At 37.0% G+C, this 26,977-nt stretch overlaps 3 protein-coding genes and 1 non-coding gene across 5 annotated transcripts; 1 reads left to right on the top strand and 3 right to left on the bottom strand.

Annotated features, from left to right (window-relative positions):
- The first annotated feature begins 4,505 nt into the window (after nt 1–4,505).
- On the top strand, nt 4,506–6,081 carry LOC110896156 (protein JINGUBANG). Its single transcript, XM_022143607.2, has one exon. The coding sequence runs from the start codon at nt 4,554–4,556 to the stop codon at nt 5,880–5,882; it is 1,329 nt and encodes a 442-aa protein (XP_021999299.1). The 5' UTR covers nt 4,506–4,553; the 3' UTR covers nt 5,883–6,081.
- Nucleotides 6,082–8,113: 2,032 nt separating this feature from the next.
- TRNAT-UGU lies at nt 8,114–8,185 on the bottom strand. Its single transcript has one exon. It is a non-coding gene; the product is annotated as a tRNA-Thr (tRNA).
- Nucleotides 8,186–8,210: 25 nt separating this feature from the next.
- LOC110896157 (protein SIEVE ELEMENT OCCLUSION B) lies at nt 8,211–11,328 on the bottom strand. 2 transcript variants are annotated; one of them, XM_022143609.2, is made up of 7 exons: nt 11,079–11,328; nt 10,910–11,014; nt 10,119–10,567; nt 9,918–10,027; nt 9,690–9,832; nt 9,103–9,600; nt 8,211–8,982 (listed from the first exon to the last, which is right to left on the bottom strand). In XM_022143609.2, the coding sequence occupies exons 2-7, from the start codon at nt 10,988–10,990 to the stop codon at nt 8,362–8,364; spliced, it is 1,902 nt and encodes a 633-aa protein (XP_021999301.1). In that variant the 5' UTR covers nt 10,991–11,014; nt 11,079–11,328; the 3' UTR covers nt 8,211–8,361. The 2 variants fall into 2 exon arrangements, with proteins under 2 accessions (XP_021999301.1, XP_021999300.1); XM_022143608.2 differs by having other exon boundaries at nt 11,087–11,328.
- A 2,512-nt stretch (nt 11,329–13,840) lies between these two features.
- LOC110893648 (uncharacterized mitochondrial protein AtMg00810-like) lies at nt 13,841–20,395 on the bottom strand. Its single transcript, XM_022140731.1, has 2 exons — nt 19,928–20,395; nt 13,841–13,975 (listed from the first exon to the last, which is right to left on the bottom strand). Exons 1-2 carry the CDS (start codon nt 20,393–20,395, stop codon nt 13,841–13,843), a joined length of 603 nt encoding a protein of 200 aa, XP_021996423.1.
- Between the last annotated feature and the right edge of the window lie 6,582 nt (nt 20,396–26,977).

Raw genomic sequence — 26,977 nt, 5'->3', positions numbered from 1 at the left:
AACACTACTGTGCTGTGCAGAGACTGAAGAAGTTGAAATTGTAGTTGACAATCATAAAGGAGAAAATGGATACGTGCTATGTATGGATATATACACACGTGTATGCATATCAGCACTTGGAGAATAGAGACTGAAGAAGTTGAAATTGTAGTTGAAATTGGTGATGACGTGGGACCCACATCTTTTTTATGTTTATTTTTTTTAAGTTTATGTAATATTTTTTAATATTAATGAAAATATTGTGTTAGTTTATTTGTTAAATGTTAAAAAAAGTAAAAGATTAAAAAAAACATAAAAGTGGTGGGGAGGACTATGACTAGGACCATCCTCCATACCCTTTAGTTTTGTGGGATTGACTATCCTTGGGAGGACTATGACGTGGCGCCTACGTAACGGATCATCCTCCCTTAAAGGACCATCATCATACCCTCTATCCTTATAAGTCTTTTTTTCTAGTAGTGATAAATGAACCAACTCACAATAATCCAATTAATTAAGATAACTTATGTGCGTCCATACTGCCATACAAGTTAATATATAGTTATATAAATAGGGTAAAGTTCTTGTACAAATAATCTTAACATACTAAACATACAAATTGAAGGAAAACTCAAAAAGATAAGGTGGCATTTTTGTAATTATCAATAACTATCAAAGTTACTCTAGAAATACCTCTAAAAAAACCTAACCACTCCCCCCACCCTCAAAAAAAACCTAAACCCCCCACCCCCCCCCCCCAAAAAAACCTAAAAAAAACCTACCCCCCCCCACCCCCCAAAAACCTAAAAAAAACCCTAACCCCCCCCCCCACCCCCCCAAAAACCTAAAAAAAACCTAACCCCCCCCCCCCCCCCCCAAAGCTAAAATGCTAAAAACTAAACCCCCCAAAAAACCTAAAAAAAACCTAACCCCCCCCCCACACCCCCAAAAACCTAAAAAGACCTAACCCCCCCCCCCCCACACCACCACCACCCCCAAAAACCTAAAAAAAACCTAACCCCCCCCCCACCCAAGCTAAAATGCTAAAAACTAAACCCCCAAAAAACCTAAAAAATCTAAAAAAATAAAAAAAACACACAAATTATTTTATTTTATTTTTTTAACATTTTTTATTAAAAAATCGCTACTTTTAGTAGCAGCAAAAATTTTTTTTTTTTTTTTTTTTTTTTTTTTTGCTAACGAAATGTAGCGATTTTTTAATAAAAAATGTTAAAAAAAAATTGCGTTTTTTTAGGTATTTTTGGTTGTAACTTTGATAGTTGGTGGTAATTACAAAAATGCCACCTTGTCTTTTTGGGTTTTCCTTCAATTTGTATGTTTAGTATGTTAAGATTATTTGTATTTGATCTTTTGCCTATATAAATAATGACAAGGGTAATAATCCCGGTTCATATATACTAGAGATAATAATGTCTTCCGTTTATTTATAAATTGATTTAGCTATATTTTTATAATTTTATGTTTAAAAGGTTCAATGTGTAAAATACAATGGTTAATCTGGAAATCATTTGGTTATTAAATTTTTGTCGATTTGTTGAAAATATAACGATAAAGGAATATTGCTCAAAAAAATCTTTTTGGGTGAGTGATAAATGTGTTGATAATATGTTAGGTGACGTAATATATTCTTAAGTGAAGGAACCATGCATTGTCAATATAGTAGGTGGTTGAAATAGCTTGTGGTTCAAAGCCCACTCAAAATTGGTTAAGATAAAATTCGAGTCAAGCTAATTCATTTTAAAATCGAGTTGAGTACGAGCGTAGGTGAATTGGTTCATTCTTTAGCTTGTTTACACCACTAATCAGAATTAATCCTACTCTCGGCTTGGTTTCAGCTCACTAATAACACTAGTTGCTTATAGTTTGAACCATATATGTTTTTTTAATCAGTTACCTTTTAATTATTAGTATTTACGTGATTATATATCAAATTGTGCTTTGGGAGCATCTCATTCCATATAGATGCTAATTTTCATGGTCGTGATGTTATTTTCTATATTTCTATAGAAGTCTTTTGACCTTTTAAGGTAGTTATCGCATAAATATCTTCTTATTATTCATTTCTTAAAAAGCATGCAGAATATTTCTTTATGTAGCATGATAAATTTCAAATATTATCCTTTTATTATTGTCTTATTTATAACTAAGACGGAATGCAGGAATATTTATTTATATAAATTAATTGAGTATAATTACTTTTTACGACGTGGATGTAACTAATACATTGAATGTAACTGGATTTTACCTGGAATTCAACCTATGATACATATGTTACATTATATTATTGTTCTGTTAAATTTAATAAAAAAAAAAACTTCATATGATATATTTGTTTATAAAAATCTTAGTTCACTTTATTTTATTTATTAATTCAAATGAATTGTTATATATATATAACAAATTCTGAGTGAACATAATTTGTTATAGAGTGAACATTAGTATACTAGTGAACTGAGTGAACAAATTCTGACCATTGATTTACACACGTGTATGGTCAGAATTAGTTCGCTCAGTTCGCAAATACACTAGTGTTCACTCTTGATATTGCCATATCAAGAGTGAACACTAGTGTATTTGTGAACTGAGCGAACTAATCCTAGCCATACATGTGTGTAAATCAATGGTCAAGATTTGATGATAAAATACACTAGTGTATTTTATGATTTGATGATGAAATCCTAGCCATACACGTGTGTAAATCAATGGCCAAGATTTGTTCACTCAGTTCGTAAATACACTAGTGTTCACTGTAAAATCCCACCCTATAGATATTTATGTTGAGCTTAAAATGTGCGTAGGATATAGTCATCTACTCGACTATTCGTTTTAAAATAACATTGAACTTGTTGTAGAGTTACGAATTTTAAATAAAGCATGCATATTGTATGTTTTACCTAACGGAGCATAATGTTAATATATTAACAAAAATATTTGAAGTAAATTATGCAAAAATTCAGGTGTTTCACGTCTTTCTTACCTTTCTTTATCAACTACACATTAAGGGGATGTTTGTTTCCCTCTTAATGAGGCTTTTAATAGTTCAGACCTTTTACTAATTCATCACTTAATGGTTCAGACTGTTTGTTTCACAAGCAGATGTCTGAATGGTTCAGACATTTGCCTCTGAATGTTTAAGATTTATGCAGAATCTGAATGGTTAACACTTTTAATCTGAATTGGTCAGACATTTGCATTTGAACGGTTAAGCATTATATAGACTCTTAATGGTTCGAAGCTCTTACTGGTTCAGCACTTAATGGTTCAGATCTCTTACTGGTTCAGCACTTAACCATTCAGATGTTGCCAAACAGTCCCTTACTAATCGCGTTATCATAGGAAAAAAAGGTGTGATATTAAATATAAATGCTCAAAAACTAATAATTATTATTCAATGCTATAGATCAAAAATTATGTCCTTATCGCGTATGGTAATAGCATGCATTTTTTTATTAAATCTTGAAAGTAGTTTCTTTTTATGAAAATTATTATGCTCACATTGAGGGAAAAAAAATGACATGTTTGAATTATAAAGGTTTCATCTAGGATTTTAAATAATATTTCTACCAACAACTATTTAAAATAACGTTCTTAGAGTTTTTTAGATAATTTTAACAAGATACGAATAAGTGATGTATTTAGTTAATTTTTCAAATCATAAATATGTGTAAAAGCATTAATACGAATATAACGTACTCTTATTTTATAAAAAGAAAGTTAACCTAGCTCTCATATAATAAATTCGCTAACTTTGTCAAAAAAACATACAAAAGAGTCACCAAACTTAATTTTAAAATACATATATTAGAGTTACTAAACATGTATAAAATAAACATAGTTGTGAAAATAAAAGTAAATCAATCACTATTTACCTATTAATTTTATCAAAATTCGTGAGACTTTTTGTGTATAAAAGTTAAAAATGTCACTTTATTAAATTTTAGTATAGGTGTAAGACCATGTGTAGTGGAAGGGGAATATAATGCCCCTATCTTAGGGCATTTTACGCCATGTGACGGTCCAGTTAGCAAAGAGACATTATTGGGCGTTTTCTAAAATGGGGTGTAATAGGGATGTGGCATTATTGGGCATTATTGGGGCATTAAATAAAATAAAGAAAAAACCCCAAAAAAATCTAATTGGTCAGTCAACCCTCCCACAATCCGCTTTAGGCGTTTTATATATCACGCCAAAGCAATTTTTTTTTGAGCATAATGCCCCATAATGCCCTATGTAATGGGAGTGAGGGGCTTTTTTTTAGCATAATGCCCACATAATGCCCTACTACACATGATCTAACAAATCACCATTAAATGTTTTTACACAAGTGTCTAAATCTATACATCTATACAAGTGTAATATACAACATTGACGAAATTATTTAGTATATTTTAATACAGTCAAAGTAAAACGGTAAAATTATTTTAAGGAAAAATAAGAAAAAGAATATAACCACGTTCGTGAGACTTTCAAAGCTCTATATATCGTTTCCTTTGGCTATACTTTTAAAAGTAAAAAAAACACCCTCCCTCCATTTCTCTCAGGCTGCCGGCGAAATGAAATTCCGATCATTTCTATCCACATGCTCCGCCACCATCTGCACAGCTACCGACGACACAACCACCCTAAACCATCCAAACAAATCCCAACAACCCACACCTAACCGCTTCTTCTCCGACACAAGCAGCATCATCTCCGACACAACCAGCCCCTCATTCGACACCAGTTACAACAGCCTCCACAGCAACCTCTCTCTCCAAACCCTACCCTCCATCCCATCCCTCCAAAAACTCTCACCGGAATCCCTCCACCTCACCGTCTCCCACCGCTACCTCACCTCCTTCACCCCCTCCCCCACCGCCCACATCAACTTCCTCGCCGTCAACAACAACCTCCTCTACGCCGCCTCCGGCAACCTCATCCACGTCTTCGACACGACGTCGTTTACGTTACTAGACACATTCTGCGTCCACGATCCCGCTTCCGGTACCGTTAAATCCATACTGTTCCGTAACAGTCCTAACGGAAACATATTTACATCTCATCAGGATAGTAAGATAAGAGTCTGGAAACTAACGGAAAACAAACGGCATAAACAGACCGGAACGTTACCGACGTTAGAAGACCGTTTACTGCGGTCGTTTTTTAAGAAAAACTACGTTAACGTGCGCCGTCATAGACGGCGGTTATGGATCGAGCACCACGACGCCGTTTCAGGTCTAGCGATGATAAACAATCAGTTAATGTGTTCGGTTTCATGGGACAAATGTCTAAAAATCTGGAAAACTTCAAATCTCCGGTGTGTGGAGAGCATAAAAGCACATGATGACGCCATTAACGCCGTCGTGGCGGCTAACGACGGGACGATCTACACCGGATCCGCCGATCGCCGGATTAAAGTATGGGGGAAAACAGAATCTAAACACGTGTTAATTGCCACGTTGGAAAAGCACAAGTCAGCAGTGAACGCACTGGCTCTAAACGACGACGGATCAGTTTTATTTTCTGGCGCGTGTGACCGGTCTATTTTAGTGTGGGAAAAAGAAGATAGTGCCGGTTATATGGCGGTTACCGGTGCGTTACGGGGTCACTCGAAGGCGATATTGTGTTTGATTAATGTTTGTGATTTGTTGTTCAGTGGGTCGGCTGATCGGACGGTTAGGATATGGCAACGTGGTGCTGTGGGGAAGTTTTGTTGTTTGGGTGTGTTAGATGGGCATAAACAACCGGTACGATCACTTGTGGCGGATCCGGATTCGGAGGTCGTGGAGTCTAAATGTGGATCTAGGATTAAGGTTTTTAGTGGGAGTTTTCAAGGAGAGATTAAGGTATGGAAGGTTGAGGTTTTGAAAATCGACACTCCTCTTCGTAAAACTAAGCCATGATAGACTTAGATTTAGTTCTCTCTATTCGTTTTGGGTATTAACCGTATTGAGGATTGAATGCAATAAAAGTTTAAACATTGTTATAAGTTTTAGTTAGAACATGAAATTTGTAACGATTTCTCATAATGTTTATAATTTATTGTATGAATTACTATTGTATGTAAGGTTTTATTGAGTGAAACAGATTATTTGATGATTTCATGCTTAGTGCTGTAATTTATTTGGAATCCGCTCAAGCTCAATCGACTTGGCTCGTATAAATTTCAAGTTAAGATGAGTTTTTCATTGGCTTGTTTAAAAATATATGCAAAAACCAATTAAAATTTTTATTGTAAATGATCAAAGTTGGAGCTGAGGTGAATTGGCTCGTATATTATTGAGCTTGAGTTTAACTTGGCTCGTAAACATATATGTTCGTGATACATGTGTTTTGTTTTAATAGAAAGTTGGTTCATTATTAAACTATCATAATTTGTAACTTACTTAATTAGTAATTAACTAATTAATTAGCATATTATATTATTAATTAGAGAGATTGAATTGATTGGAGGGACGGAAGTAACTATATGTTTGTGGGTAGAACAAACATAGGGCTACATTTTATTGAAATTAACTATCATTTTTTTTTTGTTTCTATTGTACATTACAATAACCATTGTTCTTGTTCAAGTACAACTAATAAAGCTTCACATTCTAATATACAAGGGTATATCCAACAAATGTTACAGTAAATGGTGGCCGGCGTTTATTAAAAAAATTTACATTTCTTTGGGATTCAAACACCATTTCATCCTATGGATTACTAATTACAAATATTTATAGCTGAGAAGACATGTTCTACGTCACAATTTTGACTCATTTGTTATGAAAATCATCATGTTTGATTAAATTTTTTTTATCAAGCTCGTCGACATTAATTTGAAAAGCTTATTGAAATCAGAAATAAAACACATTGAAAGTTAACCCAAGTAATACTTAAAAGTTAAAACATTCTAAATCATTCATTGAGAAACTATATAGTATAAATTGTTATATAGAATATGCGATCTAAATTAACATTAATGATACGTAACTCTAATATGTGTATAAGTGGATCATTCCAACATTTGACATGCACTAAAAGTTTTTGTTTTGATCTGGCATCTAGCTTGTTTTGTAATTTATTTGGTCAATCTATAAAACACGAATTTGGATATATTATTTTAGTAATTTAGCAAAATTCCAGAAAGAATGAAACAAAAGGAGCATCATCAAGTTTATATAAAATGGCATGTAAAAGCCACAAAATTTGGAATTAAGAAAAGATGCACACACAAGTATCGAGCTAGTTATCATGTGCCAACAGGTTATAGGTCAACAAACCTTAAACATATGCAATTTGGCAATTTGCATTTATAAATATTTTATTAAATTATGGGTTTCAAACATTGCAAGTAAACATATTATCTATATAATACTTGTTTTGGAAGTGTAGGATGTTGGACCAATCATGTGTTATATAAGTTGTAGCATTTCTACATATTTCTATTGTCTATTCTAAAACTACTTAAAACAATCAAATTATATACCATGTGTTTCGGTGTGTGATGCTATTATAAAAAGCTGTATTTACAACTATATTCAGATACAATTGATATTATTTTAGGCATTATTTTTACAATTATATTTAGACACAATTGATATTGTTTCTTACAACAATATTTAGATGCAATATTGGGTGATATAATGATCTAAAATAAATAAACCGATTTGTTGGAATGAAATTATTAAATACACTTTGTTTAACCACAAGATCACTTTAATTAAGAAAAAAAAAAAAAACAGTCATACAAAAGTTATGGATTTAACATATCAAAATCTCAATTTGCATCATTATTGGCCAACAATTTCAATGTCAAATCCTCAAATAAACTTATATTTTTATGAAGTATTTTTTTTTTTTTTTTTAATCTTGACTCTTGAGCACCACAAACACCGAGAATTTGGGTCACCAGTTGGAATAAAACAAAAGTTAGTGGCAATATTTAATCCAAATGAGTTTATTTTATTTGGTCCATTGGCACCATGTATTTATATTTTTCCCTCTATAATTAAAAACGAATTTGGGTTACATGTAAGCCAATTATTGGTTTGTTTCTTATGTAAAAAACCTTTAATATATATATCTTGATTTTCTGTTTACGTTTTATTATTATTGAAAAATGTTATAAAAGCAAAAATTTAATTACATATGCCCCCATGCAGGATCGAACTACAGACCTCCAGTTTACAAGACTGGCGCTCTACCACTGAGCTATAGGGGCTGCTATGCCACTGAATCCATTTTCAATTTTTAAACACACGTACAATTTCATTAGTTTACAATCACAATTTACAAACAAGCAAACAGCAAATAACTAAATTATAGCAAAAGGTACTCACAAGTCACAACTCTCACTCTCTTTAAATATGTAATTCAAGATGCATATTTTTATCTAAATTAGTCAGTGCAACATCGGTACAAGAAAAACCTCTCCATTGACCGCCCGCATTCAGCGCAAACCACTCTCTCCGGTACACTCCCAGTGGTTCCTGGAAGAATTAAACGGTTGCAATGATGTTGTGGCCGGTTTGCCTCAAGATGGTCATTTAAAGCCGGTAGAAACCCCCTCTCTTGGGCCTCATCCTGCCACTCCTCATAGTTGCTCAAACTCTGAAAAACCGTATCACCGTTGGCCCTTCTCATCCAATCATTTGACCCATGACATATCACGGCCCAACCCTGATCATTTCCATCATATGTAAGCATCACATTAACTTCTTTTAAAATCGGGTCCTCATCAAATGATTTCCCGTGTTGCAGTTTTGAGTGCAACATGCTCTCGAGTCGAATCCAAAAGAACCATATCAAGGTCAAATCTGGAAGTACGTGGCTTAGATTCTCGGCTCGGATTATTTCGTTGTTTTTTCTCACTTTTTCCCTTGGGTTGCTTTTCCCCACGTATAACATCTCGAGCTGAATTCCAGCGGTACGGGCCACTGCCTGTGCGGTTTTTGTAAATTTTCGAATCCAATCTAAATCCTCCCCTCCGTACAAACAAATGTACTTCCCTTCAGCAACCTGTAAAAAAGTACACCCATTCAGATAAAACAAAAACCCTAAACCCTAAACCATAAACAAAAAAATACATTTCTATATTTATTAGATCAAGATAACATGTAAGTTGGCCGAATATTGTACCCAAGTGGTAATCATTGGGTCGATAGAATCGGCTAGTAACTCAATCCTCCATGATTCCTCGCGCCAAAGGGCTTCTTCCCTCATGCTAGTGAAGGGGAAAGCCAGACTACCCCAAATCCACATCATGTGTAAAGCGTTGGTGTTGACGACTCTCCCTTGAGGATCCATCACCACAAGTAACGGTTTGTGGTTAAAGTGCCACACCTCCTTGATGTACTTGATCGCTGCCGGTTCAATTAACGTGGGGTGAAACACTGAATACCACGGCATCATGTTTCTTAGGGTCTCAAATTTGCTTTGGTTCTCATTGGTCCATGGTGTATCCTTATGATTGGGTACCACCGGGAGCCAAACCACCTCATACTGGCTCTCGGGTCTTGTCGGGTTTTGCCTTGCCTCCCGGTACATCTGGTCAAGAACTGATAGCTCATCCGCGGGCAAGTCAAGGTCCGATATGAGAAGCAGCACAATCTTTTTCTTTAGTATATCAATGCTAACCTAATCTTGCACCAAACAAACCATTAGTCGTTATAAGAATAATAATAATAATCTTTAATGAAAACGCTTCAAGAACAATGAACACCCACCCGATTCTTTGTATGGCTCTCGTACAATGGTAGTTGATCATCCTTAAGGTAAATCAAATGCCTGAGAGGCTTTGTGTTATCAAGATGTGCAGTCTCCATGATTCGAAGAAGCATTAGGTATGCTTCAATCTGCTTCTTCTCATCTGATCAATGATCATCATTAGTTTCATCACAAACAATAATTAACTAATTGATGCATACATAATTAACATTCATGATCTAGCTTACTAATATGTTGATTGCACAAGTCCAGCTGATGCTTGAGGTGATCATGAATATTGCTTATCTTGTGAGCCAAACTTGATAGCTCCCAAGCTTCTGTAGTCGTGGTGATATGCCTATATATGTTAAAAAATCGTCGTTATATAATAAAATGAACATGTTTAGATGTATAAAGAAACAAAACTATGAGAAGAACTAATGACATACTCATGTCCCATTCCGATTAGATTAATGAGTATGGACGCACAAGCCACAATGCTTCTGATGATCCAGTAAACAGCGGTAGGAATATGAGCAGTGGCCGTGACAAGTTCTGGAGTATCCGGGCTAATGTATTGCTCAGGGAGATCCTTAAATCTAACGATGCAACGAGTCAGTTCAAGCATGGCCCTGATGAGGTTGGTGACAGCCTCAAACCTTGGCCTGAGAGCCTCACCCCGCTCTAGTACATCGTGCATTTGTTTGAGGTGGGCTAGAGACTTGGCGAGTGGGTTCGAAGTGCAGAGCTGAACCACCAACCAAAACTCGCCGTAGTTCACCATGAAGGCTGCAAGTGTGACGATAGCTTTCACATCCCACCCGTAGTGAGAAAGCATGTTGAAAATACCCGTGGTGGTTGCATGCGCGTCTCCACCTCCGATGCATTTGCAAGAAATCTATGATGTATTTTAAACGTGTAATAGAGTAGTAGTAACATTTTTCGTTCAAAAAAAATATAGTAGTAAAAAAAATAAAGTAACTTTTTAGTGTATTTTCCTATAAATTTGCAACAGATATCTAATTTTAACTTGTTAGTTTTTTTTTTCATATTTATTATCGTCTTACGACCAAATGGAGACGGTCGCTAATATTTCGACTGTTGGGATTTTGATCCTAAATCGGTCGATAAATTTGCAACTAATATTTTAAGTGTAGATATCTACTATCTAGCTAGTTGTGTAGTAGTGCATTGATGTTATGTACATATATATTATTACCCGAGGTAACTAAAATTTTACCTCACATGAAACCTTATTGATAGTAAGTGCCATAACTTCAAGCATCTCATTGACATCGTTATAAATCACACTCTCCACCATCGCGTCTATTTCCGGTTGAGTACCCTACAAATGAAAATCCAATATTAGATCAAATAAATAAACTGGATCATCAGTGCATAGTGCATACTAAAATACATGATGAGTTGTGTCTGGATTGGCCCTATGAATGATGTCCTCAATGATTTGAAGAAGTGGTTTGACATCAAAATAGGTGCCATCGGGAGCATGTGTGGCGAGTATGTTTTTCATCATGGCATTGTCGTCGGATGAGGAGAACAAGTGCCGGTGACCTCTTTCACGGCGGGTATGCATGGCAGCCATTGAATGAGATTGATGATTAATTTAGTTGTTAGAACAATGAAATTTTGAGTTGTGATTTTATGAAGAATAGGACGATGTTATATAAACCACATTTTTGGAATAAAGAGGGGATGAATCTAGTACCTTGCTTGCTTGTACACCTTCATCTAAACTTCACTTTGGATTTTTGGAACCATTCTACTTTAGCTTTTTTTCTTTTTCCGCCATAGATTATTCGAGCTTATATCTTAAAATCTTCATCATATTATTACCTTTTATATTAACAGTTTAATACAAAAGTTTATACAATTTTTCACATGTATAAAGTCTCTTAATACACTTAAATAGTGGGTTTGTATTTAATTAATTCAATGTTTGTGCACATGTTTCTTGCTTGCGTACTTTTCACATGTTTCTTGCTTGCGTACTTTTGCTTTTGTTCTTTCTCCTTTACTTCTTGGGCTTCGTCTATCTATCAAATATACCAAAAGAAAAATGGTACTCAAACTTTGATATGTTTGATGAGCCCACCTTATCCATCCTGCCCAAAAGGCAGGAACCTTAACAATCAAGAAATTTGAAAGCAATGTTCATTAGGGTTGTAAATGAGTCGAGTCGAGCTAGACACAGCTCGAGCTCGGTTCGAACTCGATTCGAGTTGGCTCGGCTTGAGCTCGAATTTCAAATCAAGCTGAGATTTGAGGCTCGAGCTCAACTCGATTAGAATTCGAGCTAGCTTGGCTCGGCTCGATCTAGCTCGAACTAACAAAAAACCGCAAAATTTACTACTAAAAAGGCTCTTAAAAATGAATTTCTTCATAGACTAAGGGCCATAATGCCATTTAATTTAACCATATGGCTAAATATGCAACTAAAAATAGTTAATTCAATTTGTACATTGTCTTTATCTTCTTTTATAGGGGAAATACTCCCTTAGTTTTTGTTTTCTAAGCGATGTGGGACAAAAAAATGAAGGATGTAAGCCTTATCGAGCCAGCTCACGAGCTGAGCCAGACCAAGCTCGAGCTCGGCTTGTTTACAAACCGAGCCGAGCCGAGCCGAGCTGGCTCGTTAACAACCGAGCCAATTTCGAGCCGAGATTTCTTCGAGTTTTTTTCGAGCGAGCTACGAGCCACGAGTTTTTTGAACACCCCTAATGTTCATTAGTCACCATACGTTTACTAGGTAAGCATACATTTACATTAATTAAGGGATTATTTATGTGGAAGTTATGGAGTATTTAATGTATCGTTAAACATGTCTTTGGCCGAATTTCGTATGAATAAAATCAAGCAAGTAACAAGATGAAATATAAACAAATTTCCACCTGAAACTGAAATAAAAACACGAGTTTCTTTGAAGTACAATAGGTGATTTAGTTTGATAGGAGAGTGGCTTAGAACCACAAACGATGGTTTAGTTGATAAGAGTGTGGAAACTAGTTGGTTGAATAAGCCATATGTTGGGCATTTTATTAAAAAATGATTTTTTACTAACTTCGGATGCATATGATTATAAGTAATTATTGTTAGTATAATTATTATTTAATGAGTTTCGAACTTCTTGAAGAGCGCTTCACAGCAAGCTAACAGGTGTATAAAATGAAGCTAAAATGAATGAAATATCGATATTCAAAGTGTCAAAAATCAAGTGCTTTAAAAAGGTTGGAACTTGTCCCACATAAGGAGGATGGTAGAACCCCAAGAAGGAAGCCTTACTCAGATATTATTTCCTTAACAATAAGGAAGAGGCGGGGGCGAAGCACCCTTATGTGCCTTGGCTGTGGGTGATAGGTGTAATAAGGCGTTATGATAGCGCACTTTGAAAGTTGTGTGGTATTTTTGAAGGTTGGGTGCGCAGAAGGACCTTGCCACTAATGAATCTAATTGTTGTCGATGGCTCAAACCCACCAATGCATCTAGTTGTTGATGGGGAGTAGTAGTTTTAGAAAACCACTCAGAGGTTGGTTTCTTGAAGATCAAACCATTTGAGTCGTTCTAGACTCTGTAGTCATATCTGTTAGGATCGATCACACACACACAAATACGAAACAAAATCAAAATAAAGGAACACAGAGACTTACATGGTTGGTCTAAAACTGACATACGTCGATCGATCACACACACAAATACGAAACCGCAAAATCAAAATAAAGGAACACAAAGACTTACATGGTGTTGGTGTACATTGGTATATTAACTCACAAACTGATAATCTTCATTGAAATGGCAAAAACCTTAAATAAATACATTGCAACGGAAACAAACAACTGAAACCTAAAAATCTGGAAATAAAAAAAAGAGTAAACTGCCATTTTGGTCTCTGTGGTTTGGGCACTTTTGCCATTTTAGTCCAAATCTCAAACTTTTTAAATATGGGTCCCTGTGGTTTCACTTTTATTGTCATTTTTGTCCAAAATCCAAAAACCCCCTATTTTTACTGTTGAAAGCTGATTGTTTTGTCCTTTTGTTCAGGGGCATTTTGGTCATTTTAATTTTATTATAACATATTAATATCTAAAACACATGGCAGACCATCATCTTCTTCAAAGTTCAAACCTAAACCCTCCCAAACCACAAACCCTACCTTTCACAAACCGGACCAGTCACCGGCTACCCCGCCACCACTACCACCGGCCACCCAACCACCGGCGTCATCATCTTCATCATCGGCATCATCCTCATCACCGGCGTCATCATCTTCATCATGTGGCTCGTTCCCCGTCTACATTATCGGCATCATCCTCATCACCAACGTCATCATCTTCATCATGTGGCTCGTTCTCCTTCCCCAAATCCCCCAATTTCTCGTCGAAACCCTAACTGTCACACCCCAATATTTCCACGTATTACCGGTGGTCCCGGTGGGGAGTATCATGACGTAGTTGATATCATCATAGTCAAATAATCACAGTTCAATGCACAGCGGAAGTCTAAAGTAAATATATTACAAACCGATTCAAAAGTAACATCAAATATTACAAACAGATTGTAAGATGGATCCACAGGCGGATCTTAAAACAGAAATATAAACACTGTTCAACAGACTTTAGACGTTTAGAACTTGCAAGATTCCTTATTAACGCCCTAAGCTCCCAGCCAATTTACGTACGATACCTGTCACTTAACCTTTTTGGAAAATACGTCAGTTTACACTGGTAAATACAATTAACTGACTCTTTTGAAAATCTTTATGAAAAATTGATTTAAATGCACAAGGCACAAATATTCTTTTATATCTTGGGACAATTGTATTAATAACAATCTTGTATCAGATTTACATGTTTGTCCAACATTTAGGGCCGGTGATTAAACAAACCGATCAAGATTAATCGACACACCACAAATATAAACTCACAAGAAGCTACCTCACGAGTGAGTATATCTTTTACATACGCAACAGTCAGATGTATGCCTACACCATGTGCTTAAGTTGTGGCCATTTACGCTTTTTAAATGAGCCAAGGATATCCAAAACACGGTCATTAACCCCCAATGTTATTTTTTATCAAGCAATACTGATTAAAACGGGATTATGCAATTTAATCATCTCCAATTAAAAGGTTTCTACACCCGACCAAGCCGTACTTTTATAATACCGTATCCCAAGCCCGTATAACGGAAAATAAGTTAAAAGTATTTACCTGAGCTAAAATGTAATTTTATTCTCAGCCGCAGCAAGCACAAGTACCTCTACTGGGGCTCTCAATCTGAAACGAAGGTTTTATTAATCTACTAGATTCCTAACGGGTCTTATTTAAGTTGAAGCTTAGACTAGTTAGTTTTAAGGAAAGGTTTACGGTTCAAAACGCAAGATTAAGCGAAGACCGGATTAGAATGTGATTTAGACCCGACAAGTATGGAGACTTGTACAATATGGGTAAACTAAACACATTCTGAATTTTGAATTGTAAATGATAAGGCTTGACCCCTTTCGGTTAATTTATGCAAACTAGTTACATAAACCGTACCGAACGCGAAAGATGCATAACGGGTAACCAATGAGTCATGAACATGTTTCACAAGTTGATATGCCTTAAATATGTTGTGATATCAGTAGGATACCTTCCATTATGCCCAAAACGAATTTAAAATCAATTTAAGCCCTGTAGGGGTATTTTGGTCATTTTAAAGATTATAAAAGAGGTTAAATGACAATCTGAGGTTCTGGTCTAAAATTATCAGTAAAAATATTTATTTTTGCAAGTCAATCAGTAAGATATTGTACATATGTGAAATTTATCATTTATAGCCAAACTATGCACCGTAGGGGCATTTTGGTCATTTCACATAAGCTTTAAAGGTTAAATTTGGAAATCTGAGTTTACAACTTTTACATACTGCTTAAGCATAAAAATTTATTCATAACATCAGTAGGTAACAAGCCTTAGGGGCCAAATATGGTTTTAAACCATACTATGCGCCTAAATCGCATAAAAGTCGGTATTTGACGATATTTGGGTTGATTAAGGAAATCTGAGATTTTGATCAGCCTTTACTGTTTAAAATAACTTATTTAACATATAAAATCAGTAGAAAAAGGTTTGGTATGTAAAGGATGTGTAAAATTCATTTTATTAGTGAAAAGGGCATTATTGTCAATTACCGAGTCTATGCAAGAACTCTATGTTATGATTAGTTTAAAATTTAATAAAAATTTACAAAAATCCCTAAATATTATATTACATCAGTGGGTAGAAAGTTTGGTGTCAAAATTTGGGTTTAAGTAGGTTTTATGCCGAAAATGCCGTTTAATTAATAAAAAAAGCTTCAATTTACGATATTGAGCATAATTCCTAATTTAGACCACAAACTGATGTCAAATTTTTAGGACATGCTTATAAATCAGTAATAAAGGTTTCTGTCCTCTCACATTTTCAAAAATCTCGTTTTTATATCAAAAGGGCATAATGGTCAACTTTTAAGCATTTAACAGAAACATGCAATGAACTAGGATTTCTATGGAACCATGTTGTATAACCTTGGAGGGTTATACTACCATACAATAATCCAAAGGCATATCTAAACTAAGCTAAATCAGGTCAGAACTGAAAGTCAAAGCAAAAGTCAACTTTTGCGACTTTAGGTTGCGAACCGATCCTAACCTCAGAATTGTCGGGTTGAACATGCTTAGACATGTTCAATTAATATTTACCAAGTTATTAAAGTGAAAAAACTGATTTTATAGCTTCTATATTATTAGTTATGAATTTTATTTAAAAACTGACCCGTTTGACTATTATTTTAATTAGTTTGACCCGACATTTAACTAAGTAAACGTGATAATTAGGAGATGCCCTTTTAAGGGTTTAACACCTACCTAACTACGATCACGTAGCCATGTTCGTTGCGAACAATGGCTCGACCTTACTAAAAGTCAAAGCATTTATCGCAAACGCTTGACTTTTCGGCTTTAAGAGCCAAACAAAATATCTAAGCACGAAAGGAACACTTACAAGTGGTCCTTAGGACTGAAAAGAACTCAAAAGGAGGCTCCAAATGATCAGGATCCTCAGATTTGAAATAGAGAGCAAAAACCCAAGAAAATGGTGTGAATTTCAAATGAATTCAAGGCCCTTTATATAGTTTTTTGGGATTGCATAGGATCATGACAAGTGTTGGAAAGGATTATGAGATTGTCACAGGTGTAAAACCATGTTTTAATACCATCAAAGAGCACCTAGAATTGATTTTAGTGGTTTAGAATGGCTTGGAGTGGGCTGCAAACCGAAAAAAAAAGCTGCCCAGACCTAGGCATAGGCTACGCTACAGGGGGCGTAGGCTATGGCCTGCATAGATCAAACACACACAACAACTTTCAGAAGTTACAGTTTTAGTCCCTGTAAGCTTGTAAGGTCCTTTCTCACACGGTTAAGGCCCGTTAAGCCATTTTCAAGACTCTACAATGGTGCCTAAACATAGAGAACATAAAACATGCTCAAAAATATGTCGGATGTAGGTTCGTTTGGTCGTACGTTGCGTTGTTCGACTAATTACGACGAAACACGAACGGACGCGAAAAACGATCCAAATTACGCGACGAATGGAATTTTATCATGCCAAACACTAAAATAAAATATTTTAATGATTACATAAATTTTTGGATGTCCGGATATATTCAGAACGTAAGACATGCGCGAAAATGCAAACTTATGTACTTTTTGACGCTTTTAGTCCCTATTGATCAAATAAGTTTATTTTTACGCACAAATCACCTCTAAGCCTATTTCTAAGCTATGTAAATGATATTTAGGGCATGTTTAACTTATGATCATATTCCGGAAGGTTCGATACCATACGAATTGGTATACTTTTGCAGTTTGACGCAATTAGTCCCTCTAATGCGCAAACTTGAGTATATCATCGGTTAATAGCATCGAAGCCTTATCTAATCCATATTAGGCATTCTTGAGAGTATTATAAAACATCATAATGCTTCGGGTTTGTAGAAAGGTCATTCAGATGTATAATTAAACATATTGACGCTTTTAACCCCTTAAACTTGCGAAGTTACGCGTAACGTCACTTAAAGGCATATAAGCCTTAGATGGCCAATATTTGGCATCCCCGAGAGTATAATCAACCATCATGAAGCTCTCGGTTTGTTAAAAGGTCACTCAGAGGTAAGAATTAACATGTTGACGCTTTTAACCCTTCATCGCGTAAACTTTCAATTAATTACGCAAACGGCTACTCTTGATCAACAAGTGGCTCATATGTGAATAAGAACACCGTGTAACGTCATTTTAAGGCTTATACTAAGAACATTGACAATTTTAGTCCTTTTGCATTCAAAGTTTTCGATTTTTCGAAAAATTAGTCCCTTAAATTCAATGTTTGACTTTATTAGGGTTTATTACACGTGTCAATACATCATTGGACGTGATTTTACGAGGTGTTACACTAACCCTAACTAACTTTAATGTTTCTTCACAAATTACCCAAATCAAACAAGGATGGCTCACCTGTCTCGTTCCCACATGCACACCCCCACGTTTCTTCACAAATTCCGATTCAGACTATTCTAGTGGTAGCAGGCACCTCTTTCACCTCTTATATTCTCGGTCAGCTTATAACCATTATTCATTGTCTTGAACTCTATATGATTTCTGAATCATAGTGTGTTTATCATGGATTTTAGTTAGATATTAACGTGTGTTAATTGTTTTGTATATACATGAGATTTGAGAGTTGTATGGTTGGTAATTGATTTTTGGGATCTTGATATATGTGAGTTTTCTTACAAGTCTGATGCTTATGATAGTGAAAGTATTTTTGTAATCAGATCTAGTTATATACTCGTTAATTAGTGAATCAAAGAATGATCTAGTTATATACTGGTTGATTAGTGAATCAAAGAATGAACTGGTAATACATGTTGTTAACTGTAAAAAAAAATGGGTAAATGAAGCTGGACATATAAATTTGAGATGTGTTTTACAGAATTTATCTTACATCCCTTGCTGTTTTGATTTGAAAGATGAAAGTGGTTACAAGTCCGATATAGGATTGTCAAAAGTTGGCTGTTGTACTAAATTTCAATGAAATATAGGATCGGTTATGTATGGTCGAATAAACCTGCTTTCGAACTTAATATGAAAGTGGGGGTTGAGAAGAGGTGGAGGCTGTCTTTCTGGTGGGGCAGTGGCGGGTGGAGGAGTGGTGGCAGGTTTGGGTTTGGGAGGGTTTGGGTTTGAAGTAGATGATGGTCTACTAGAGGTGGGTGAACTATGTGTGAAGAAGATGATGGTCTCCTTTTGTTTAATTTAGTTAATATGTTATATTAAAATCAAATGACCAAAATACCCCTAAACAAAAGGACAAAACAATCAGGTTTCAACAGTCAAAATAGAGGGGTTTTGGATTTTGGACTAAAATGGCAATAAAAGTGAAACCACAGGGACCCAGATTTAAAAAGTTTGAGATTTGGACTAAAATGACAAAAGTGGCCAAACCACAGGGACCAAAATGGCAGTTTACTCTAAAAAAAAAGACTCGGTGACTCATGATCATGACTAATTCTAAAACACATGTTTAATAAACTTATTCAACCACTAAGGGTCACAATGCAGTCGTGCACATGACATGAGCTTCCAGAAGCATGCATGTGACAGGTCACGTGCATGAGTTAACTCCCCAACAAACCCTCCATCAAACTTAATGGTCTCTGACCTCAAGTTTGTATTTGATGGAACAAACTCCCAGCTGTGCCTTCAGCCTCAAAAAACTATCTTTTCCCAGAGGCTTTGTGAATATATCTGCAAGCTGTTCATTTGACCCGCAATGCTCCATTCTAACAACACCTTCCTTTACTAAATCTCTTAGGAAATGGAACCGAACCCGTATGTGCTTGCACCTACCATGAAATACGGGATTTTTTGACAGCTTGATAGTAGAGGAATTATCACACCTTATGATCAAGTCTTCCTCTATCTTAATCTTCAACTCTTCCAGGACTTCTTTGAACCATAGGACTTAACAAGCACAAGATACAGCTGCTATGTACTCAGCCTCCGTGGAGGATAGAGCCACAATGTCTTGTTTCTTTGATGGCCAAGTTACTAAACCTTCATTCCAAAGAAACACGTATCCGGAGTTGCTTCTTCTACTGTCTAAGTCTCCTGCAAAGTCAATATCTGTGAAAATCTTCATAGAGCCTGTCCCACCTCTTTTATACCAAATGCCATGATCCAAAGTTCCTTTTAAATATCTCAGAACACGCTTCGCCGCATTCAAAGTGCATCTCGGTGGGATTTGACATAAACTGGCTTACTAAGTTCACCACATACTGAATATCTGGACGAGTTGTGGTTAAATACATCAGGCTGCCTACCATCTGCTTAAACATAGTTGCATCAACCTTAAGCCCTTCATTCGAGACCAGTTTACTTCCTAGAACTACGGGATTAATAACCGGATTGCAATCCACCATGTCAAACCTCTTCAAGATCTCAATAGCATATTTATGCTGTGAGATGTGCGTGCCAAAAGTAGTTTGTGTTACCTCAATTCCCAAGAAAAACTTCATTCTCCCAAGATCAGACATCTCAAAATGTTGCATCATAGAGCCTTTAAAAGTCTGTAACATTTCTTCAAAGTTTCCGGTATAAATGAGATCATCAACGTACAAATTAACAAACAACATACCTCCTTTGGAATTCTTTTCACAAATAAAGTGTGCTCCTTTTCACTCTTCTGGAAACCTTCCTTCACAAAATAATCTTCTATGCGACTAAACAAGCACGTGGTGCTTGCTTTAGTCCATACAGAGCTTTATGTAACTTAAATACCTTGTCTTCTTCTCCTTATATCACGTAGCCTTGGGGTTGTTGAACGCAAACCTCTTCTTATAATGTTCCATAAAGAAACGCCGACTTGACGTCCATTTGGAACACTTCCCATCCATGCTGAGTAGCCACGACTATCATTAATCTTATTGTATCCATCCGAGCTACAGGAGCAAATACTTTTTCATAATCGATGCCATGCACTTGACCAATACCCTTGGCCACAAGATGTTGGTGCATATTCTGTGACAACAGCTTAGATTTGGTCTTTGGATATCTTGTAATTAGTTAAACGATTAACGGTTAACGGGTTTAGCTTTGTATTAGTGAAATAATAGAGTTTGGGCTAACCAAAACCCAGATTGGGTGATGGGGGCGAATTGGGCTTGTCCAATTCGCAGTCCATGAGGTTTAACCTAGCCCAACTTGTAAACCTTGTGTAACACCCCGAAAATATAAAACGTTATATTAAAAATTATAGAGTATAAATAATCGGGAAAAATTACTAACTAGAAACTTTTAACCTAGTTAGTTAATAGACTAGAAATAGCTTATGAGGTGATTAAAAGCTACTAAACTACATGTGGAACAAAATAGAGGGACCTTAGTTGTTAAAATCTGAAACTTGATTTGAAATAAACCAAACACTCCAAAAAATTGAAGTGTTGGTCGACCAAGAAGTAGCAGGGGGCGACACCCCCATTCCAAAAACCCTAACCTCACAAAACAATCAAATTGAAGGCTCAAATCTGATCAAAAACGAAATCTAAACATAGATTAGTGATCCTCATCACAAGAGGGTTACAAGGTATGTAGAAATTCGTGTTAATTCTTCGTTTGAATTTCTCATGATTTTGGAAAATCTGAGAAATTGATGTTGCATGTGTGTTATTTGGTTTGATTAGAATTGATAAGGTGTTTAGAAGTGAAACCTAACTGATTTCATGCTAAATCATGACCAAATTCAGGAAAATTCCATGAACACCTTGAAGGTGGGTTGTGGGTTTTACATGATGATGATGAACACTAGGGTTTAGATGACTATCCTAGTATAAATTGATTATAGAAAAGTGATTTCAGAAAGATATGATGATTATAATGCTATATGAGGGCTTGATTGTTGTTAAGTTAACTAGCTAGCAAATTATGAACTTAATTTCAAATGATGTAGAAATCCTGCCCTCATAGTGTTTGTAGAAATGCCTCAAAGAAGGCTTAAAAAAATAAGAAATGTAAAGCTTTAACGCATAATTATGATGTTTCGGTATAATATGCGAAGTGAGGTCTAAAGAGAGTTCTAAACATGTCTTGAATTGAACTCTATAGGACAAGATACCGGAACGTCGAGCGGACAAGCTGGTGGTGATTCGCGGTTGAAGGGCGTGCGCTAAGGTATGTAACTTGACCCGTTACATTAAGTAGATCTATATGATTAATAAATGCGTAATTGGATTTTAGAATAAGGGTTGTTTTGAATCAGAGCGGTGATGCCGCTATATTGAATAATAGATCAATGTTGGCTGGAACTCGTTGGTAGTCGTCACAATAGAGGATTCCTTAGACGAGCCAAACGGGTCGAATAATCAATTAAGGCATGGTTAATGCTCCGGATTATGATGGATTGATCTTTGATAATGGATTATATATAACATATTAGAAATACGAGATTTTAATGTATTGGTATCCTAGAAAACTGAAATCCGAGAGTTGGATTTTAGTCTAATGAACAAACCAAACAAAAACATGGATTTCCAGGAGCTACCGTAAGTTACGGTAGTACCGTAACTTACGGTAGAGATCAGAAGCTTACGGTGGTTCACCCCTGTTTTACGGTGGACCAAAAGCTTTCCAGGACTCACCGTAACTTACGGTGACACCGTAAGTTACGGTGGAACCAGAAAGAATTTTATTATTTCTTTTATTTAAAATTTGATGTTGGATCTCATGTTGTGTATTATTTAACAAGGTCAAAACTAATGTTTTAATGGTTTTGACCCTAGGTGACGAGGTGGATCTTTCGGATGACGGTCAGGTAACGTCAAAGAACCGAACACGACTTTTGAAGCTTCCGCAATGTTTTAATCTTACTTAGACAGTTGTTCATGGGTTGTAAACAATTTCTTAAACAACTTTTGAATGTTCCAACTTAGTCATTAGTTGACTAAGGCTAACGTACTTATGAACTCCGTTAATGAATGTTACGTTATTTAACTAATGTTTTAGTAGAAATGCTGTATTTTATTATTAAAATCAAGTGAAAAATTTAAGGGTGTTACAAGTTGGTAATCAGAGCTTAAGGTTGTCAACAAAGTGTTCGGTTCAAGCTTGATCGATTGTCCGGTAAGAATTAACTTATTATGTTAGTAGATTAGGTCTTATGTAAGGAATGAGGAACGAATTGATATGCATGGGAAGAGTGTGTTAACACACTCAAACCCGGAAAGTGCATTAAATGTGAACGGTTAAAGCAAGTTAGGAACTTGGCTAAACCGAAACAAACAAAGCAATGTCATAAATGAAATGTTTAACGCTTGATGTAAACATTTCAGTTTCAAGATGTCGAAAGGGAGCAATAATGATCCGGTGCCGACAAGCACCGAACAAATGAAAGAAATAATTGCCGAGGAAGTAGGAAAGGCAATTGAAAGCAGTCTATCTGGGTTTATAGACAAGATTCAAGGTACGGTGTTGTCACTCGTAGAAGAACGAGTTAAAAGGTTGGAGGATACGGTCAACCTTATGAAAGACAAAACTGGAGAACGTAAAGGGTGCTCATACAAAGAATTCATGGCGTGTAAACCGCCAATCTATTACGGGGAGGTTGACCCGATAATTTGCCAAAGATGGATAAGCGATGTTGAAGGAGTGTTTGAACGAACCCATTGTGACGTAGGCGACTTTGTTGCTTACGGAACGGGTCAATTGAGAAATCAAGCCAAGGATTGGTGGGATAACAACAAGAAGGAAATGGGAGCCAAAGCGGCGAGGGTTATGACTTGGGACGAGTTTAAGGTACCATTCCTTAAACACCACAGTCCCAAAGCGGTTATTAACAGAATCAAAGAAGAATTCATCCAGCTGAGACAAAAGGGTGAAACAATCGATAAGATCACGAGCATCTTCATGGATAAGCTCAGATTTTGTGACGAGTTAGTCACCACTGAAGAACAAAAGATATATTACTATTACAACATGCTGAGTGCTGAATACCGGGAATTTATGACTCCGTCAAAATACGAGACCCTCACGGAGATTATCAACACCGCCCGGGAACGTGAAATCGAGTTAAAGAAACAAGTGGAAAGAGGTGAGCGAAAGGCACATGATGTAAATCCAAGCCCTACAAAGAAAGCCCGAACGGGAGAATCGGGAAAGAAGGTGGATGCTAAAGGTGGGTCGCCAAATTGTAAAGTCTGCGGGAAGGGACACAAGGGGGAATGTCGATTCAAAGACAAGCCATGCCCCATATGTAATAAGACGGGGCACACGGCCTCGCTATGCCCGGGAAAAGTATCAGTTTGCTACAATTGCTATCAACCCGGCCATAAAAAGTTCGAATGCCCGGACTTAGTTGGAAAGAGAGACGCGAAGGAGTCTCCAGCAGAAGCCCCCAAAGCAAAGGCTAGGTCCTTCCAACTTACCGCAGCTGAAGCGAAAACAGAACCCGATGTGGTTTCAGGTATATTCACAATTAACTCAATTCCAGCACGTGTATTGTTTGATACGGGTGCGAATAAATCCTTTATTTCGCATGGGTTTATTCGACATCCTTCCTTTGTATTGACGAAATTACCTATGCCCTTAGAAGTTGAAATAGGGGACAACCAAAGTTTTATAGTTTGTGATGTTTGTCGAGGCTGCAAATTAAGCATCGACGATGAGGAATACTTGATAGATCTAATCCCGATGTCAATGGGGGAATTTCAAGTAGTCGTTGGGATGGATTGGCTAGCCCACCACCATGCAAAAGTCGTGTGTTTTCGTAAAGAGATAAAACTAACATCTCCGAGCGGGAAACACGTCACCATTTATGGCGAAAAAGGAGGTAACCCTATAGTGTGCTCAATGTTGAAAGCTCACAAGCTTATGAAGCGAGGATGCAAGGCGTTCATGATGTACGCAAATGAACCCGAGAAAGAACTACCAAGAATTGGAGACGTGCCCGTAGTACGTGACTTTGAAGATGTATTTCCGGATGATTTACCGGGAATGCCGCCCGAGCGGGAGGTGGAGTTCGGAATCGAGTTGATTCCGGGCGCGAAACCCGTAGCAAAAGCCCCGTACCGACTCGCACCGTCGGAATTATAAGAGTTGATGTCCCAAATTCAAGACCTGCTTGACAAGGGATTCATAAGGCCGAGTGTGTCTCCTTGGGGCGCACCGGTATTGTTCGTGAGAAAGAAAGACGGGAGCATGCGCATGTGTATCGATTACCGGGAGTTAAACAAACTCACGGTAAAGAATCGATACCCGCTTCCGAGAATAGACGATTTATTCGACCAATTACAAGGTGCGAATTGGTTTTCAAAAATTGACCTTAGGTCTGGGTATCACCAACTAAGGGTCAAAGAAGAAGACATACCAAAGACGGCTTTCCGCACGAGATATGGACATTATGAATTCCTCGTAATGTCATTTGGGCTAACAAATGCACCCGCGGCTTTCATGGATCTCATGAACCGGGTTTGCAAGCCAATGTTGGACAAGTCAGTCATCGTGTTTATCGATGATATCTTGGTATATTCGAAAAGCGAAGCTGAACACGCACACCACTTACAAGAAGTGTTAGAGACACTTAGACGAGAAAGGCTGTATGCGAAATTCTCTAAGTGTGCCTTTTGGTTACGAGAGGTACAATGTCTTGGCCACGTCATAAGTGCCGACGGAGTATTGGTGGATCCGTCCAAGATTGAGGCTGTGTCAAAATGGAATCCCCCGAAGAACCCTTCGGAAATTAGAAGCTTTTTGGGACTTGCGGGATACTATAGGAGATTCATTCAAGATTTCTCCAAGATTGCGTTACCGCTAACAAAGCTAACCCAAAAGAAAGAGAAGTTCATTTGGGGTGTCGATCAAGAAAGAGCGTTTCAGACGCTAAAAGAGAAGTTAACACAAGCTCCGGTACTGACATTGCCGGACGGGGTCGAAGATATGGTAGTTTATTCGGATGCTTCACTGTCGGGACTCGGATGCGTTTTGATGCAACGGGGCAAAGTTATAGCTTATGCCTCGAGACAATTGAAGATACATGAGAAGAAATATCCTACACACGACCTTGAATTGGCAGCGGTGGTATTTGCCTTAAAAATATGGAGGCACTACCTATACGGGGTAAAATGCACCATATTCACCGACCACAAGAGCCTGAAATACTTCTTCGATCAGAAGGAGTTAAATATGCGACAAAGGCGATGGCTTGAAACGGTGAAGGATTTTGACTGTGAGATACACTACCATCCCGGAAAGGCAAATGTGGTAGCGGATGCTCTAAGCAGAAAAGCGGATTACGTCCCAATACAGGTAAGGTCGATGCAACTCGTGGTGACCTCGGGTATACTTGAACGTATTCGAGAGGCACAATTAGAAGCAGTAAAAGAGGAGAATTGGAAAAAGGAAAGAATAATCGGGTAGTTGAAAGATTTGACGGATGGGAATAACGGATTGAAGACTCGATTCGGGAGAATATGGGTTCCAAATACTTGTGGGGTAAAGACACTTTTACTTGAGGAAGCTCATAAATCCCGATATTCAATTCATCCGGGAGCGACCAAAATGTACAATGATTTAAAGCAAAACTATTGGTGGCCCGGGATGAAAAGAGATGTGGTGAAGAAAGTAGAGAAGTGTTTGACTTGCTTGCAAGTTAAAGCAGAGCACCAGAAGCCATATGGTAAGCTGCAACTGTTGGACATTCCTGTTTGGAAATGGGAACAAATCACCATGGATTTGTTGACCAACTTGCCCAAAACTAACCATGGGTTCGATGCTATATGGGTAGTCGTAGACAGACTAACGAAAAGTGCTCACTTTATTCCGGTACGTGAGACGTATACATCCGAGAAGATGTCGGAAGTGTATACCAATGAAATCATAGCACGTCATGGGGTACCGATATCCATTGTATCAGACAGAGATACTCGCTTTACTTTGAAATTCTGGCATGAATTCCAAGAACAAATGGGAACTAAATTGTTCATTAGCACTGCTTACCATCCACAAACGGATGGGCAGAGTGAAAGAACAATACAAACGTTGGGAGATATGTTGCGGGCTTGCATTATTGACTTCGGAGGTAGTTGGGATGTTCATCTACCCTTGGTCGAATTTGCATATAACAATAGTTACCACGCGAGCATTAAGATGGCCCCGTATGAACTGTTATATGGCAGAAAATGTCGAACTCCGGTATGTTGGGGAGAAGTGGGTCCACGAGGGATAGC

This window comes from Helianthus annuus, chromosome 12 (genome assembly GCF_002127325.2).
Source record: "Helianthus annuus cultivar XRQ/B chromosome 12, HanXRQr2.0-SUNRISE, whole genome shotgun sequence".
Taxonomy (NCBI): Eukaryota; Viridiplantae; Streptophyta; class Magnoliopsida; order Asterales; family Asteraceae; genus Helianthus; species Helianthus annuus.
The sequence above is the reverse complement of the archived record's forward strand: the minus strand, read 5'-3'. Positions and strand labels throughout refer to the sequence as shown.